This window comes from Epinephelus moara, chromosome 24 (genome assembly GCF_006386435.1).
Source record: "Epinephelus moara isolate mb chromosome 24, YSFRI_EMoa_1.0, whole genome shotgun sequence".
In the NCBI taxonomy this organism is placed as follows: Eukaryota; Metazoa; Chordata; class Actinopteri; order Perciformes; family Serranidae; genus Epinephelus; species Epinephelus moara.
In genome coordinates this window covers 35,931,444-35,948,903 of record NC_065529.1, presented here as the reverse complement: position 1 = coordinate 35,948,903, position 17,460 = coordinate 35,931,444, and the positions used below count along the sequence as shown (strand labels likewise).

At 41.2% G+C, this 17,460-nt stretch overlaps 1 protein-coding gene across 1 annotated transcript in view; it reads right to left on the bottom strand.

The window, feature by feature from the left end:
• LOC126385482 (cadherin-22-like) overlaps window positions 1-17,460 on the bottom strand; it is a 246,946-nt gene that overhangs the window by 16,290 nt on the left and 213,196 nt on the right. The window contains exon 11 of the mRNA XM_050037217.1: window positions 1,761-1,878. Within this exon, the coding sequence (XP_049893174.1) occupies window positions 1,761-1,878 (118 nt within the window). The remainder of the gene's footprint in view (window positions 1-1,760; window positions 1,879-17,460) is intronic.

Sequence of the window (17,460 nt, the reverse complement as noted above, 5' to 3'; positions counted from 1 at the left end):
AAAAGCCTTTTCATCATTGTGTGTCAAGGCTTGGAGACAGAATGCAATGTGAGGCCATGATGGGGGAAAGAAGAAGTGACAGATTGAAAGTGACAGGTTGACAAATGTGTCAATGAAAAGAGACACCAGAGTGGAAAAAAAGAGAGAGGTGGGTGGATCAAAAGTCTGCATGGGGTTTTGTTGTGTTTCACCAAAATACTGTATACACACGGCCTGGGGTAGTGTTTGTGTACAGATATCTTACATATATACTTTGTTTATATCTAAACAAATGTGTGCACATGTTTGTATGTTAGGGTGTGTTAGGAAAATGGGGGAACGGTAATATTTAAATCATTCAAATCAAATCATTTCACCCTTTCACCTGCACATATTCACAGAGAGGTAGTGGTGGGGGAAAAAAAATAGAGAAGTAGACTCATGGTCCGCATGATGTTTTGATGTGTATATATGTATTCATGTTTGCATGTAAATGCGTAAAGGAGAGAAGAGAGCCAGAGGGGCACTTCTGCTGTACATTTTCTCGCATGCCTATGCACATGTGTACATACAGTATGTGTATGCACTTTACACAAGTCCCATTTTACGTATATATCCTTCCACATGCATGTGAACCCGACCGCAGCAGGCCTCGCTGCCTTCACGCGGTGACATTTCCCTTGCTAGGGCTGCTCTCCTGACATTTTCCTGGTGTCAGATCAATCTTGATTTAGCCACATGTCACATTCACTTAGGTACACATCTCTAAACGAAGGATCTGCAAAGGCTTTTGTGGGGGGGGGGGAATAAAACACAGACAAGCATGAAAAAAAGAAAAGGAAAAAAAAAACAAAAAAAACACCTCATCTCCCTGACAAAGCAAAGTCATCACAGGGGAGCTCAGTGATTTTAATGTTTCCTTACATTGTGCAGATATGTGTGAATGTTTTCACAGAATGCAATTTTCATGATGACACTTGAGGAAATTATGTAAGCTGTTGACATTCTCTTTAAGAGGAATCAAGGAAAGATTTTGTGCTACACAAAGTGCTCAGAAAAAGAGAAAATGACAATATAAAATGCTACTGCAGTGGGAACAAGCAGTGTAAACAGTCAGGGAAATGTCCTTAAACAAACAATGAAAAATGTCTTTTTGCAAGTAAAGAAAGTCAGATATGTATGCATGTAATACTATCTAATGGTATTACACTGCTAGGAGGACCAGAACAGGTGGTGTTTATTCAAAAATAATAAATAAAAAGTGTAATCAGATGAATGCAACAGGGGGAAAAACTATACACTACTTTGCACTGCTTTAAAAAAAGTCCTCTAAGATTGTTGAAATCTTCCTGTAGTGTACTTTATGAATTATCTTATTTTAAAAGCATCGACCATCTGGCACCTCAGTGAGGTACCTATGAGTTTTCTAGAGCTGGAGTCTTTTAAACTACTTTAACTCAATATTGCCTTCAGGTCTACATTTGCAGAATGCCCTCGAGCATTTCATCAAACTCTCACATTGCCAATCACTCAGCAAAATAGTGAGATCATGTGAAACTCGTTTTTATGAGCTTCATCACAACGTTGAACATTTGTCAGTCAAGCATAGTTTTGCTGCACCTGTTCGCATTTAAAATGCGCGCACACCCACTCAAAAAAAAGTTAAACAACCGCTCTGACAGATTCCTGCTCGTACCATTACACTCTAAAAATCTATTTTTGCTGATAATGTGCTTTTTCACCAAACCCCCCCCCCAAATACAGGACCTTTGCCCTCTCACCTTTGAAATCCCACAGGGCGAAATGTCGATTGTTGGGGCCTTCGGGGGCCAGGGTGAAGTAGAAGCGATGTCCAGTCTGAGGCTCGTCTCTATCCACCACACTGATGGTGTGAATTAGCTACGGAAAGACAAGCATCCAAAGAGAACGCAAAATAAAAGGAAAAGAGGGAAGAGAAACAGAGGTTAGATTTTCTGCTCAGATCCACTCAATGGGAACAAGAAAATGAATATGAAAAGCACTTTACACTTTACATTTCAAATGCCTCTTTCATGAGGGAGGGAGTGAGGTGGAGCGAGTGTACTTGGATGCAACAGACTCAGAAGGCTTCCTGTGAAAGTGCAGTTCAAAGGGGCTACAGTCACAAAGAGATAAAAAAAAAAAATAAAAAAAAAGTCTTTCTCCGGAAAGTTGACATAGCAACATAAAAATGTCTTAATGTTAGAAATGCAAAACTATCATAAAATGCCTCGCTAAAAAAACTTTTTTTGAACAGAAAGGGAGCGAGATATTCTGTGGGGCTGCCGTATTTTCTCGAAGAAAGAGCAAAGACTAAATGCAAATGTGGAGAACAGAAAGAAAGACACAGAGACTCAGCGAGGGTGTCGCCCTCCTATCTAAACCTATATAATAATAGTGATCCACATTCAAAGATAAAATTCAACTGTGATCCAATTTTGAGAACTCTGTGTGGACACAATAAGGTGAGATATGATTCACTGTGAGCTGAACAGACATCAAACAGCCCCTGGAGATCCTTTCACCTTAACACAGGCCTCTCGGTGACAATTCATCCTCCTCTCATCCTATGAATCTGCAGCCAGCATCCAACCACAAGCTGATAAATGATATTTTCACATCACATCTGTCAGCTCTGTTTCCTCCTCTGCTGCCACACTACATATGAGCCCACAGATTTGTTATTATTTTGATTCCCCTCACCTTTTGTTTACTGCACACAGAGCAGTACAAACACAGAGTTTGTTAAAATGTGTTTTGAAAGAAGCGTAAATGTCAAAATTCTCTACATGAATGCTAGGAAAACAGAACAGCAGAGCAGCATGATGAGACAAGCTAATATGTTTTGGCTTTAAAGGAAAAGCCTGAGGCTTTAAAAAACTTGAATCCCCTTGTGTATTAAAATACATTTTATCTAAGTGTCTTGAAACTGTCAGTGTAAAGTGTGTGAACTGAAAACAGGAACAACAACAACATGTTTTAATGACTCACTTTCCCCAAATTGCCCTGTAATAGTCTGGTGACCAGTCCAGTCCTGTCACCCAAAGCCAGCTGGGATAGGCTCCAGCACCCCCATGACCCCTAACAGTATAAGCAGTTACGGAAAATGAATGAATAAATGAACTTCCCCCAAAATATGTAGTCCAAGAATATAATCTATAATCAGTCAGATCAGCCTGTTCTCACTGCCAGGTTGTCAAAAACAGCCACTTCATCAAGATCCTTGGCCTGTAATACTGACGCTGAATGCACCCTTCGGTGTCTCCATGACGCCCCGAGTTTTCAACTAATTCCAATGTAAACCCATCCGCAGCAATATTTGTTGCTCAGAGCAACTGACGAAGTAATAAGAGCAAGAAAGTCAATGAAGGGTGGGAGGGGCGGTGTACAGGACAAACAAACAGACTCTCAGCCAGGAGACTGCTGCTTCTATCCCTGTTCAACACTAGGCTTGTGTCGATTTAACCAGTTCGGTCCGGTTTAAGAGCTCCACCCGGTTTAATTCACGTCAACCAGATAAACCGGAGGAGAAAAAAAAAAAAAAAAAGCTTTTCACATCGGCGGTGTGTCAAGGGACTATATTCAACTTATCTTGCATTGTAACATGCATTATGACAACTTAATAAGGTTTATGTTTGTTTATAAATGAAGTGGAGGAGCCTACAAGTGTTTTGTTTAGTTTGTCTCAGAGGCTTCAGAGGGACTCCACTCTGCTCAGCTGTCTGCTGCTGCTGCGAGAGATCAAATTTCATTGGGGGCGGGGAAAAGTGTGAGGGAGTCAGCAGTCATTCAGTTTGTTACAGGAACGTCCTCTTGCTCGGCCCTCTCAACCACCGTGTCTCCACTGAGAGAGCAGAGTCGGAGGAAGGTTCCTTGGTGTCCTTCTGCGTCTTCTTCTTCTTGTGTAACCTTGTGTGTATTGGCGGTTAATACAGCATTACCGCCACCTAGTGGATTGGAAGCGCATTTCACCTATAATGGGCTGTAAAGTATATATGTACTATAAAGTCCGTGTTTATTGGACCCTTTCCCGCCCGCCTTACTTGGACTTTCGCCACCTTAACTTTCGTCCTTGTCCTGCTGCATTTCCCCAACACTGCCGATCACCCGTTAAACTATGACAGCAACTGGCCACGTGTCACGCGGACGTTAAAAGACAGCTTTTTTCATCAGTGTCTGACGCCACAAGTCACTGCCCAAGTGACAGATTTTGACAATTTCGGAGTGAGACCGCGTTGCTCTGGTGATGCCAAAAGTCAGGGCTATTTTTAGTGCACTGCAATTTTGATGTAAAGTCAATGCTGTTTTAACAGACATTACAGGCGTCAAATTCCAGCAACACTTGTAGTACATAGAACTTTTTTAAAAAACCAAGTTCTTCAGCTTGACGCCTTCATTAGGGTCATCTGCAATGTGAAGTAACTTACATCTATTCTTGACATACATATGTCAATCATGTCACGTATTTATGTCATGTTACGTACTTATTTTAAACCACATGACGATTTTTCTAAACCTAACCAAGTACTTCTGTTGCCTGAACATTACCGCAACTATTTGACAACTTTAAACACCTTTTACCAGTTTCACCCAGGAGACAACTGAGCATCACGTGTTAAAGGGTGCATGTCATAGAGATGCAAAATGGGTGCCTTCAGCATAGATATCACACATGACAGGGTTGAGAAGGCGTTAGTAACTGACAACCTGGGATGAGAGGACATTGATAGTGCTTTAAATCAGTGGTTCCCAACTGGTGGGTCACGGTTCATAAGTGGGTCGCGGGTCCATTCTGAATGGACCATCAAATGACTTGTGAACGTGTCAAAATTGTAAAAAATTTACTTTATTTTGGATTAAAGTGAATTACCGGCATATAGCTTTTATTTCAAAGGGCAATATCCTGCTGCAGAGTGAGTGACTAACAGACAGCTGTTTGACAGAGACAGCAAACTAGCTTGACAACACGGCCAAACGCGAGTATGATGCTGAATATATTAAACTGTGTGGACCTTGATTTAATTACTAAGGAGAAATCTGAACCCCATGGCTGGACCAGTTGGGAACCATTGCTTTTAATGATGCTTGTTTGTCTTGAGCTAACAAAAACTCTTCTGATTCTATTCTATGTATGACAATATTTTAAAGCTTAATTTTGTCCAGTTGAAATCATGGATGTGTTCTTTTGATAATACATTTGCGGAACAATGTAAATTTCTTGATTTTTCTACGAGCACTGTTGCAAGAGCTGATATTGCACCTATATCTAAAGCACCATGGTAATAATATGTGTACTTGTGCGAGTAGTATTTGTTGGCATAAAATATAAAGTGAGTTGGTTTTCCGCCTTTGGTTGAGACTCTTTATTTGTGAAATTTTGCAATATGACATAGAGTCACACAGAGAAAGTAAAGTAAGTAAAATATTATTCACAGAGCTGGTCTGATTTGTCTTGACTTATATAATGCTATTAAAAAAAGAAAACATTAAGTGCGTCATGGATTTTGATTACATTTTCAAATTAACTAGCAATTAAAATGACACATCGTATTTGTTTAATCTGTACAAAACTGAAAAAATATGTTTTATGAAGTTCTGCAACATTTCTTGGCAAGTACTTCCCAAAAACTATTTCTGTACAGTCAATTTTGAACTATGAAGAAAAGTTTTACGACTTAATGCCTAGCAGTAGCACACCACATTAAAACCCTTGTTAAAGATTCAGTGAAGTTTGCATATGATAAGTACGCACATTTTTGTCTGCTTGTCCTTCAAACATCAGTTATGTACATGCACTGCCTCCACTCCTGTTGTGTTGTCTATCCCAGAAGGCAGCAGACACCTCGCACAGATGGCACGTGTCATTTTGTCAATAACACAATAATTGTTTTAATCCTGGTTTACAGGAAAAGCTGAGAGCTGCCAACGACTTTATGAAAGCTCAGTTTCTTTATTTTATGTCTTACACATTTTGATAGCCCGGGTATTTGTTTAGCAACAGTTCATCCCACTCCTGTCAGCCTCTACAAGTATCTATAACATTACGCCTACTGCACACACAGTCAGCCGTTCTTACTTGTCTGTTCTTAGTCCAAAGATTGGTCTTTCTTCCCTCTGAATGTAAAAGATTCTGCATTTCTGCATTCCTTAATCAACTTGAATGACCAACACCCTTCAGTGAGTTGCGTGAGGAGGAGCTGAAGCACATAAAAGCAGGTGGGGAGGCTCAGTGAGAGATTTTTCCATCATCAAAAATTGTCTTAAATTTTTGCAGAACCTTGTAGGAAGCCAAGTTTTATTTTGCAATAAGCCTCCCCCTCCGTTCTTCCTTACACACACACACACACACTCACAGGTGAACTACTGAGAGGCGCTGTTAGAGATCCGCAGGGACGCACATGACAAACAACCCCCAGAACTACTATTAAGTAAGGCGTTTCTCAGAATGATTAAAGCAGGGTTTTCGATGGCTGTAATTCCTTTGTCTGCTCTCACAAAAGCTTATTGTATCAGATAAGATCCAGGGAAATATATCAAACCATTACTCAGCCGTTATAATAGCCGTCTCCTCTTTAAGGGGCAGGAAGCAGGATACTTATAAAATGTTAAACATGGCTTTGTTTACTGGACTGAACTCTTCTTCTGTCTCTCTTTCCCCCTGTATCTCTCTGCCTCTTTAACCTACTCTCTCTATTCATCAATGTGATTTCCTCTTCCTCTGATTCCTTGTCCTTTGCATTTATCTTCTCCAAAGTATCTCCCTCTCATGCTTGTCCTTTCCAGAAAAATGTGTCCCTCATTTATCACCCACCTGCGAATTGATTATTCAAACAACAATACCGTAGATATACTCCACACCCTCCTGGCACATAAAGACATCTGCTTTATTGTGTAACTTTTAAGCTCATGTCGCCTGTCTGTGCAAGACAGCCTCGTTCATTTATTGCACCGCATACAACTCTGAAATTATGAGCCTGAGCGGCGGCTATGCATTACTGTGTGACTAAGCTACTGCCGAGCACACTTCCGGGCCACAATTGTACCTTCACAATAAACAGCTCCTCAGCATTGACGTTGCATCACAGACACAGAACAGGCTTAGTCATACCCACAGCTCAGGGAGGTTGTTTGGGATAATATGGCTTACTTTGTAATTACAAAATGCTACGGCATGATTTCAGGGTAAATCACACGCTTCTTCCTCAGCACGCTGCAAAATCTGCATTCGAGAAATACACACAGAAACACATGGACCAGGAATAACTGCCTGTATTTCTACAAATGATTAAAAGAGAAAAAATATCATTACATGCCATCTCAAATCTGACACCCATGGGACAGATTGCTATAGTTTCATAAACTGTGATGCCTTTTATTGCCTGAGAGTAAGGCTCTGATAGTGAAATAAGATATCAGACATAAGATATAGATAGATATCAAACCCAATGTTCATATTGTATTGAATGTACCTGGAAAATGATGCTACGTTTGCCAACTCAACAGTCCACAATATCAAGGCTTGGAACTAAAGTATGATTAGGGTACCATATTCTTAAAGTCAGCCAAATGAAACTGATTTGCAAAGCGTTAAAGGGATAGTTCTGATCTTCTGAAGTCAGGTTACAAGGTACTTATCTATAGTCAGTGTATTACACACAGTAGATGTCAGTCGGCACGCCCCCAATTTTGGAAAAGCAGATCGGAGTACCGCCAAGGAAGCTAAGGAATGTATTGCTGTAGACGGCAGCAGCAGATTAATGAATTTTAGCCACCTGCAAAAAGTCCTACCTAAAAAAAATCTATGTCAGCTTTAGTGTATGCCAAATTGAGAATAGTTTATCAGCTTTACCTTGCTGTCAGACAGCCCTTTCTGATGGGGTAGCTGTTAATGGCCTCCGATTTCCATCGATGCTAATCAAAACCATCAAATTCAATAGAGAAAAAAGTAATTTTACTTGCTGAACATGAGAGCTGCTGGTCTACCGCTACCTCAATCACTTCATTAGATTGGGTTATTTTGTGACTTTGGTTAATCTGAGCTAACCCTTTTAAATACCAAAGTTTAAACATAAACACAAACTAACTGATCAAGGCAGCGGCAGACCAGTAGCTCTGGTATTCAGGGATGTTAAATTACTGTTTTCCCAATGGAGTTTGGCTTTAAAGAGAGCAATATAACAACTTCAGGGTGCTTTCAGACCTGGAGTTCACTTGCTTTGGTCTGAATCAGGAACTAATTTTGGTACAAAGTTGCACAATAGCCTAGAGTTGGTTCGTGTTCTCACGGCAGCATTTACAAGCAGACCAGATCAAATGCCTTGCGCGAGAAAGCTGCTCTTGATTGGTCAGAAATTTCATGCAGGAAAAATCCAGGAAGTAAAGCAAACGTTGAAGAAGAGTACACTTGCAAGATAAATGTGACACTTTCTAATGTCACAATGGAGGGACAACTACGCAGGTTGATTTTAGCGCTGCTCATCGTGGACTATATTGCTGTCATTGTTCATTTTAGTCAAACCATACAGTTTGAAAACGAGGCGCGGCTCCAACTAGAAACCAATGTTTTGATGCACTGGATGTGCTGAATGTGCATATTAAGGCAGTACAGGAGGAGGTGCACATTAATAATCCTCCAGGACTGTAACATGCTCATGTTTAACCCAAACAATGTGTCATGTGAGTGCAGTTGGTTCAGATCGAGGTCAGAACATGTTGTCGCTACAAACGAACTGCACCAGAGTTCGGTTGTAACCGGACCGAGACCACCTCTTCAAGAAGGTCTCAATCTTGTTGTGGTGTTCACCTGAGTGCGATTGCTGTGTTCACACCTGCCCAAACGGACCACACTTAGGGGGCAAACAAACTTGAGTTCAATTGAACCGAACCAAACAGGGCAGGTGTGAAAGCACCCTTAGTTCCCTCTAGGAAATCACTGTTAAGGTTAAGCAGTGAAAGTATTCTAAATGTAGTGCACATAAACTGGTAGATTTTTTTTCTAGGTGGCTAAAATGCATTTGGCTGCTGCCCCAGTCCACAGCAGAACAGTACTTAGCTTCCATGGTCATACTCCTGTCTGCCTCTCCAAACAAGGGGCATGCCAGTTGCTATCTATTTTAGGTTATACAGTGACTATGGATAAGAACCTCATACAACCCCACTTCAAAAACTGAACTATCCCTTTAAGAGCAATACATGCCAGCTGTGTATGATGTGCATCAAAACACCTATTTATTGTTTTCACCAACAGCTGCTGGCAAATTGAAGACTCAGGATACACATAACAAGTGTGTTTCCCCATGATGATAAGGGTCAGATAAGTATTACACTACTTCTTGCTTTGTCTCTGAACAGCACCAACAAGCATGAGCTGCATATGAATGATATTTGTAGGAGACAGTTCTTGCAAAAGCTGCCACACGACTGTATGATGAGCTCACATGACTTGCTGAACAATGCAGTTTTAAGTTTCATTATTTCAAAGACAACCACAGATCCATCCAATCCACAGTGATCTATGGAGAATCCAACTGAGCGTGCTGTATGTCAAAGCAGGCCTGATCGCATCTTCTCATCATTCTTTGGGGCCCTTTCAGGTTTATTTCAGTCCGAAGGTAGAGGAATAATGAGGCAAAGAGAAGACACTTAAAGCAAAAGCTTTGTTATCAGCCGATGGATGGATTTACTCATTTCTTTGAAGAAATATGAAAAGCGGTGAAGATGTAGTGAGTGAGCTGTGATCTGCGTCCTGTGACTCTGCCCTCAGCAGGGGGACTCTCAGGCGGCGTCTCGGGGTGAGTGCAAACTGCTGAGGGAGAGAGGGAGAGCGAAGCGAGAGAGGGAAATGAGAGTGTGGGAGTTTATCGAGCAGCTAGCGAAGCTCCCTCAAGCACAATCACCTAATTAGATTTCTATCTAGCAGTCCCCTTTCCTGACCCCCTTAAATCTCCTGCATCTCTGGAAAGCAAGGAGGGGAGACTTTCCCAAAAGTACATCTCATCTGCACTAGAGGTGTCTGAAAGGTCAAGGTTGTGAGAGGGAGGAGGCTTTCTCATCTGCAGCAGAAATCAACTATTTCACGATGGCAGCAGGGAGGTAATGAATAAATAAATAAATAAACACACAACTACTTAAAATGAGCTGGGAGAGGTTCATCTCTAAAGCCTGGAATGCACTGTAAGCGTCAGGTGTGTTTTCAAACACATCCATTATATTCAGTGGTAAAAAGCATCCTCATGGTGTCCAGTGGAGCATGAAATGTCTCGGTGCATTGCTCTGGACTTGATTCAATTCCAGGATGAAAGAATGGCTGTTTTATACTTTTTGGGGCCATGGCGTCAAAAGAAAAGAGCTAAAATTGGATTCATAGCTAAACAAATTTATTTTAGAAAGTAATATATATTTCATAAAAATCTAAATTGGTATGCCCACATTTCAGTAGCTACAGTGCATAATTTGATGGATCTTTTATTAGCAAGCATGTAATAAAACTATGTAGGGCACTTGGAGAGTGTAGACCTCCGCCAAAACCACATGCCCTATCGCGCAATGATGAAAGTGCAGTATACGACATTCAGAACATTAATGTAACAGCAAACTGCCATTATTCATATCTCTGCTGGGGAGCTTATCATGGCCACTCTGCACTGTACACTACCTTGACTGGGTGAGCACGGGAGAGTGGTTAGCTAGGGATTAGCTGTAGAGCTAACACTGTTAGCTCTGTCAGCACTGTTGCTGTTGTTAGCAATGTTATTCTGTCAGCTTACTATGGCCTGACCCACTGTGGCAAGACAGCCTTTTGCGAAAACATAATGCCCACCCTCCAGTCCCCCTCTACCAAGTCGGCCTAATAACTGTGAGCTAGTCCCCATTACCACTGTTAGCTCAGTCAGCAGTTGTTAGCTATTGTCAGTAATGCTACCACCACAATGTTTGCCTGTGATTCCTGCATCCGCCCTGGAATTCAGATGGGCTCCAAAATGGAAAGGGTTACTTCTTGGCCAATGCTACAGCCTTCCACCAAGTTTCATGGAAATCACTAGTTTTTCTGCAGTCCTGCTGACAAACAAATGCACAGACAAATGCACAAACTGAGCTGAATGCATGACCTTCTTGGCAGAGGTCATCACATACAATACAACAAGGGATATACCTCATTATCATAGAACTAGCCTGTCAGGTGGCTTGCTATTCAGTCTAGATGAAGTAGAGGAGGTATATAGCCTACACCAGGTATAAGAATCTGGTATAGTATGCTGCCTTTAGTGGTGGTGAAACTAGCCGATGTTTACACAGTAAATCTGAGACTTTGCTCATCAGAAAAAAAAAATACAGCACTGATTGTTAGACTTTTAAAAACAAAAAAATCAGATGATCATTTTTTAACCATTGATACAAGATCAGATCAGTCTTTGCTAGACTTGTCTTTTTTTTTTCTTTCCCCTAAATTTTTTGATCCAGATCGGAAAATCCTCCTATTTGACCTTTTGGATTGCACTGACAAACATCAGTTAGGCTTGAGAAATTACCACCTGCAGAGAACCACTGAAACAGCAAAAGGGCTGCATCAAAGGACACATCAAGTTCCATCGAATGCACACAGACCTTTATGCCATAAACATCAATATGAACAGGGTGGATTTAAAAAGATGTTGCAGGAAATAGTGCGTGTTCCAGTCTCTCTAGTCTGCTGGTTTGTCTGATTCAACATTACCATTTGAGGGACAAAAGGAAGAGGCATTTGGTGAGTAGAACAAATGACTCACTCAGTCTCCTACTCATGAAATACTGTCTGGCAAAACTGTGAGTCTGTCTGGCTTTTTTCCTTGTCTGTGTTGGTTTGCTTCTCTTTTTACTCACTTCTGTTGTATGTGCTACGCGTGCCTGTGTGTGCTTGTTTTGCTACTTTTTCTGTACATGCATGAGGTGAGTAAATGTTGTGGTCATGTGTATGTGATGTGATGTGTGTGCGTGCGTGTGTGTGTGATTCAGACAGGCTTAACATTTAACTATTTCAAACCGACTCTCCCAGGGGTTGGAGGTTGGCGGTGACGTGGCCAAACGGAGGTGATCTGTCGCAGTGACCCACTCGGCCAGCTGTGAGACAACACGGCAGAGCTGACAGGCCTCCGTTACCCCAGGCCATACTTAGTATTTGGCTTTCCACCCAGCCTTTTTTCTGCACACATGGCACTATATGATATCTGTCCCTCTGCATTCAGTCAGATAAATACCACGAGGTGGGCGAGGAATGGGCTGAGAGGCGAAGATTGTGTTCGCGTGTCATTCATTGAGGTGCAGCAGATTGGGAAAATGGGCGAACCAGTAGATGGATCCAGAATGGTAGAAATCAAGACAGGATTCAGATCTTGTGAACTATAATTAAAATAACATTGCTAAGCTGAGATTTGCATTATCTTTGTCTGATTCAATACATGGCTGGTTGGTCATACTGTAATCTGTATAAACAGATATGTGCATATGTATGCAGAATCTGTAGGCAATGGGACAAGATTTTGGTAAGGCAAGCATTCTGGTTTCTGTTTTTAGTCAGAGTAGTAGTGACCATTCAGTGGTAGGCAAAGAGTCTGTTTAGAGAGGCAAAACCCATTGGCTGAAATGCAATCTTGGAACCCATCGTCTGTCTTTATATTTTTAAGCTTTTGTTTTTGTTTTACAGAGATTGGCTGAAATGATCAGCACAGAAGAAGAGGAGGTCTTAGCTGGATGTTAAACCTGATCTCCCAAAATACTGCCCATTACCCCCAGAGGCTTCTTGTCATCAAACAGATAGTCAGTGGGTTCCTAGATTGGTCATACTGTAGTTAAACTGCATGTAACCGCCCCACTGCTTGGCACCTCTGCTGTGTCTGCTGTCTCATTGCAGGGCTGCAGACAGTGATGAGTGCAATTAGTGGCATGGGACACACCTGGGCCCTGCTTGCCCCATGCACATGTGCGATAGAGCAACAATCAGACCTTGTGTTGGAAGACCTCCTCACCTTTTCCTTGTTTTTTTTTTACAGCAAATTTTCACTCATCCACTCCCTTCACTACTGACTCATACCTGTTTGCTTGACTTGTGTTGATTACTTATAGATAATAAATCACTTGTTTCTTCGTAACTTGTGTGTCTCCCACTTTTTTTTGTCCAGACTAAGAACCTGGCTGTGACATGCATCACATCTTAAAACATTTGGGCCCATTTAGAAATTGGGTGGTTTGAACAAAGTGATCTGTTTGGCAATAACTGCTTCATTATTGGCTTTTTTACGTCAATTTATTTATAATTATTAATAATACTTAATAATTTATATTGACCTTTTATAGATATATATACCACTGTTTTCCAGAGGAGTAGAATATGTCAACTTTTTCTTAATAGATAGACAAATTTAAGGAATAACTGATTTTAGTTAAAGCTGTATTAGCAATGAAGTATAAAAAGCTGTAGAAACAGGCCTTGTGATCCCCTCATGGAGAGCATATTTAATGTTACATGTAAAAATATCCAGTCTTAGCTGGATATCTGCTTGCTACACCTGATCTCACAAAATATTGCCCATTACTCCCAGAGGCTTCTTGTCATCAAACAGATAGTCAGTGGGTTCCTAGATTGGTCATACTGTAGTTAAACTGCATGTGACCGCCCCACTGCTTGGTTCCTCTGCTGTGTCTGCTGTCTCATTGCAGGGCTGCATACAGTGATGAGTGCAATTAGTGACATGGGACACACCTGGGCCCTACTTGCCCCATGCACAGGTGTGATAGAGCAACAATCAGACCTGGTGTTGGTAGACCTCCTTACCATTCCTCTTTGCTTGTGTTTCCCCCCCCCCCCTCTTTTCTTTGTTTTTTACAGCACGTTTCACTCATCCACTCCCCACACTACTGACTCGTACCTATTTTCACTTGTGTTGATTACTTATAGTTAATAAATCACTTTGTTTCTGAGTAACCCATATGTCTCAACTTTTTTTGGTCCAGACTAAGAGCCCGGTTGTGACAAGCATCACATCTTAAAACATTTGAGCCCATTTAGAAATTGGGTGTTTTGAGCATAGTGTTCTGTTTGGCACTTAAACTGCTCCATTGTTGGCTTTTAGATAAATTTATGGATATGTGTATGACAGTTTTAAGGAATAACTGATATCTGTTAAAGCTGTTTTAGCAATGGAGTATAAAAAGCTACAGAAACAGGGCTTGTGTTCTCCTCATGGAGAGCATATTTAATGTCATGTTACATGTTTGGAGCCAAAATTATCCTGAAGTTTTGGAATCTTGCAAAGATGCTTTTTGCTAATCATCACACTATTCTGTAGTTTTTTAATAGAATATTTGTAATGTGACATGGTAAGTTTTTTACTCTCTACGGATTCAAGGGTCAAGAATGGTTTTAGGGCCAGGTTAGGTTAAAGGAAGGGTTAGTTGTGAGGGCTAAGGTTAGGGGGCTGTAAGTCAGTGAAGGTCCTCAAAAGCACAGAAGTTCAAATATGTGTGTTTGTGATGCATACGGGCAGCTTGAGAGAGTTTCGAGGCCCAAGGCAAAAACCAGTAGGATGCTCTCTCTGCCTTTGCTTCACACAGTCATTGCAGCTAATGAGACAAGCACTCGCTTCCCGTCGAATCCTAGAACCATTTCAAAGACATAAAGAAATCTGAACTGACCCAAAGACACCTCGTACAATATTTTGTCTTTGTTCAGAATTTCTAGCATTTTTATCCATGAATATTATGCAAAGAAAAAAGTCAAACTGCACATAGAAAGAGGGAGATATAAATATATTTACTGTGCAGATGAACCTGCAGTTTCTATACTAGCAATGGATAAGAAATGCATGTCTTTTTTGGCATGGCTGTGCGTTATGTGTGTTCTACATAACAGTATGATAACAGTGCGAATCCAATCTGTATTTACTGTGTGGCTTTCTCTCTGCACACATCTCTCTCATACTGTAAAGTCACTTATTTTGCTTTTCTTTCCATCTCTGAACATCGACCAGAATAAGACCCTTAGAAGGCCCTGTGAATAAAAGGTGAGAAACTATTTAACACTTTGTGTCATGGCCTTGGCTTGAACTGTGTCCCCAAGCAAAAAGCTGCTTAGCCGGTGTCACCTATCTTTTTTTCATTTACTTCTCTGCCAACCCTTCCTCTTCCCTCCACATGCATTCTCCCTCTAAACACAAACAAAATAGGTTGTGTTGCCAACTCTCAAATGGGATCAAACCCAACCGCAGTTAAAAGGCTTAGGTTAATCTGATTTTCTCTGTGGTTCCACCGAAAGCTAGACCTGAGCCAAGTAGCTGACACTCCATGAACGAGAGCGGGTGAAAACACAGCACACAACAGGAGACAATGGAACGCTCCTCATTAGCTTAGTAAACCGGGGGTTGATCTGACGTATTAAGAGTGTGACAGTGAAGGCTGTGTGTGTGTGTGTGTACAGCATGTGCGTGGGTGTGTGCATGCATGTCTTTATTTCATTGTAGCAAGCGTCTGTAAAGGGACAGGCATGTACAATTGTGTTTGATATAATTTGTGGTAAACAGAGCAAGCAGATTCAGCAGGACAGACACACTGACAGACAAGATGGATGAGATGGATGTACTGATTGTCATTTGGGGAGAGACCCCCAGATGAGAAGTGAGTCCCCACAAAATCACTAAAAACACATGGTCCCCACAGCGTTGTATAAACAAGCCAACACAAACACATGATTTGCTGACCTCTATTTACATAAAATGTGGCACATTAGTAAATAATAATGGAAAAAAAAGGCACCACTAACAGAAAACACCACATACAGTTTCATATATGCGTTGTTACACTGACAGCTTGATTGAACGATTTAGGTATAAAATAAATTACTGTTTACTTGTAATTAGCCACAATCAAGTCCTGCTATCAATCAAGTGATACTCATATTGCCTCACAAGTGGGTTTTAGCTGATTTGCAATGGAAACATGAAACTAAAAGAGCACTCTTCTGTAAAAAGTTTTGAATCTGGAGCCAAGCAATTTGACAGTTGATTCAATTGAAAAATAACAGGTGTTGTGTTGTGTGCTCTAATTAATTCTGCCAGTGTAGCAGGGCCTATAAAGAACACGAAACAGGCTAGACACTGAACAAAGCAGCAATAACCATCTCTAGCGTCATATTTCCTTTTCACAGAGGCCAGATGACGCAAGCAAAGGGCTTAGGGGCCGGAGGCATATGCATAAAGCAAGGGAGGGCACCTCACCACTGTTTGACGTCTACTCCAGGTGAAAGAAAAATGGGCTTAATTATGTCTGTTTCTGAGAGCTGTTGCCCTGTCCAAGTTTCAAAATTGATTAACAACGTTCTGGGGAGCTGAAACAAAATTGAAGCTCATTTTACACGCAAACATCTGTTGGCTGATGCTTATATCTCTGGGCTCCTCCTTTGGCAGCTTATTTTACTGAATAAATAACTGTATCTTGGGAAGCAGTAGGCATCAAAGTGGTTCAACATATCAGGCAGCAGCTCTCTGTTTCAATAGAAGCCTTCATTTTACACCCCCTGAATTAAATTGTATGGTATGAAAACACCACAGAAAATCCTCCAAATGTTGGGAATGTTATTTTAATGTTAGCTTAACATTTCATAGCAAACTTCTAGAATATTATTATTTTTCATTAAGTGTGGTTGCATCTGTGCAGCCAGTTACTGGCAGTTAGGGCTGCACGGTATATGCGGTAGACTGGTAGAAATGATTTGCGCTCTACCGTCCTATCGTCGATGACGTCATCGCACCTGCCTCAGTGTGAAAATGGCTGCGAGCACAGAGACAGCGGAGCAAGAGGAGTTGGTTCACGTCTGTGATTTAGTGTAGCACGTGCAACATGTGTTGCTGGAGAACTTGTGAGTGAGTGAGTTAATGTCTTATGAACAGCCCCGGACTTCTCAGACTCTTTTAGCGACTTACTGCTCAGAGGGAACTCATTCAGTGTCTCCTCTGGCAGCAGCACAGCGTCTCTCCCTCTCCTCTCTCGCCGTGCGCACACGGGAGTTGGTTTTCGGCAAGAGAGTTTGTCATAAACCTTTGGTAATGTAAACCTATGTGACGCTAGGGGCTCCACAAAAAACTCCATATGTGAATGTGTGATAGTTGTGGTATCATAGCAGCCTGTCACAGGTTACAGCGTGATGATTAGAGGAGAAATGGCAGAGCATAAAGGTCCAGGTGGAAAAAACACAACTCAGTCATTTACGATTTTGCTAAAAGAAGGAAATTACCTTTTGATATAGATCCCAGGGGACATTTTGCACCATAGAGTACTGGGTTTTAATTTTGAGTTTTGAGATCTGCATTCTGCACAATAAATGCTCTAAAAAATACATTATATCTTTGCTTTTGTTGTTGTTGTTTTTTTATCATCAATTTAGCTTTGCAAAGGGACTACAAAACCCATTCAGAAACACTTCTATTATAACTTTTA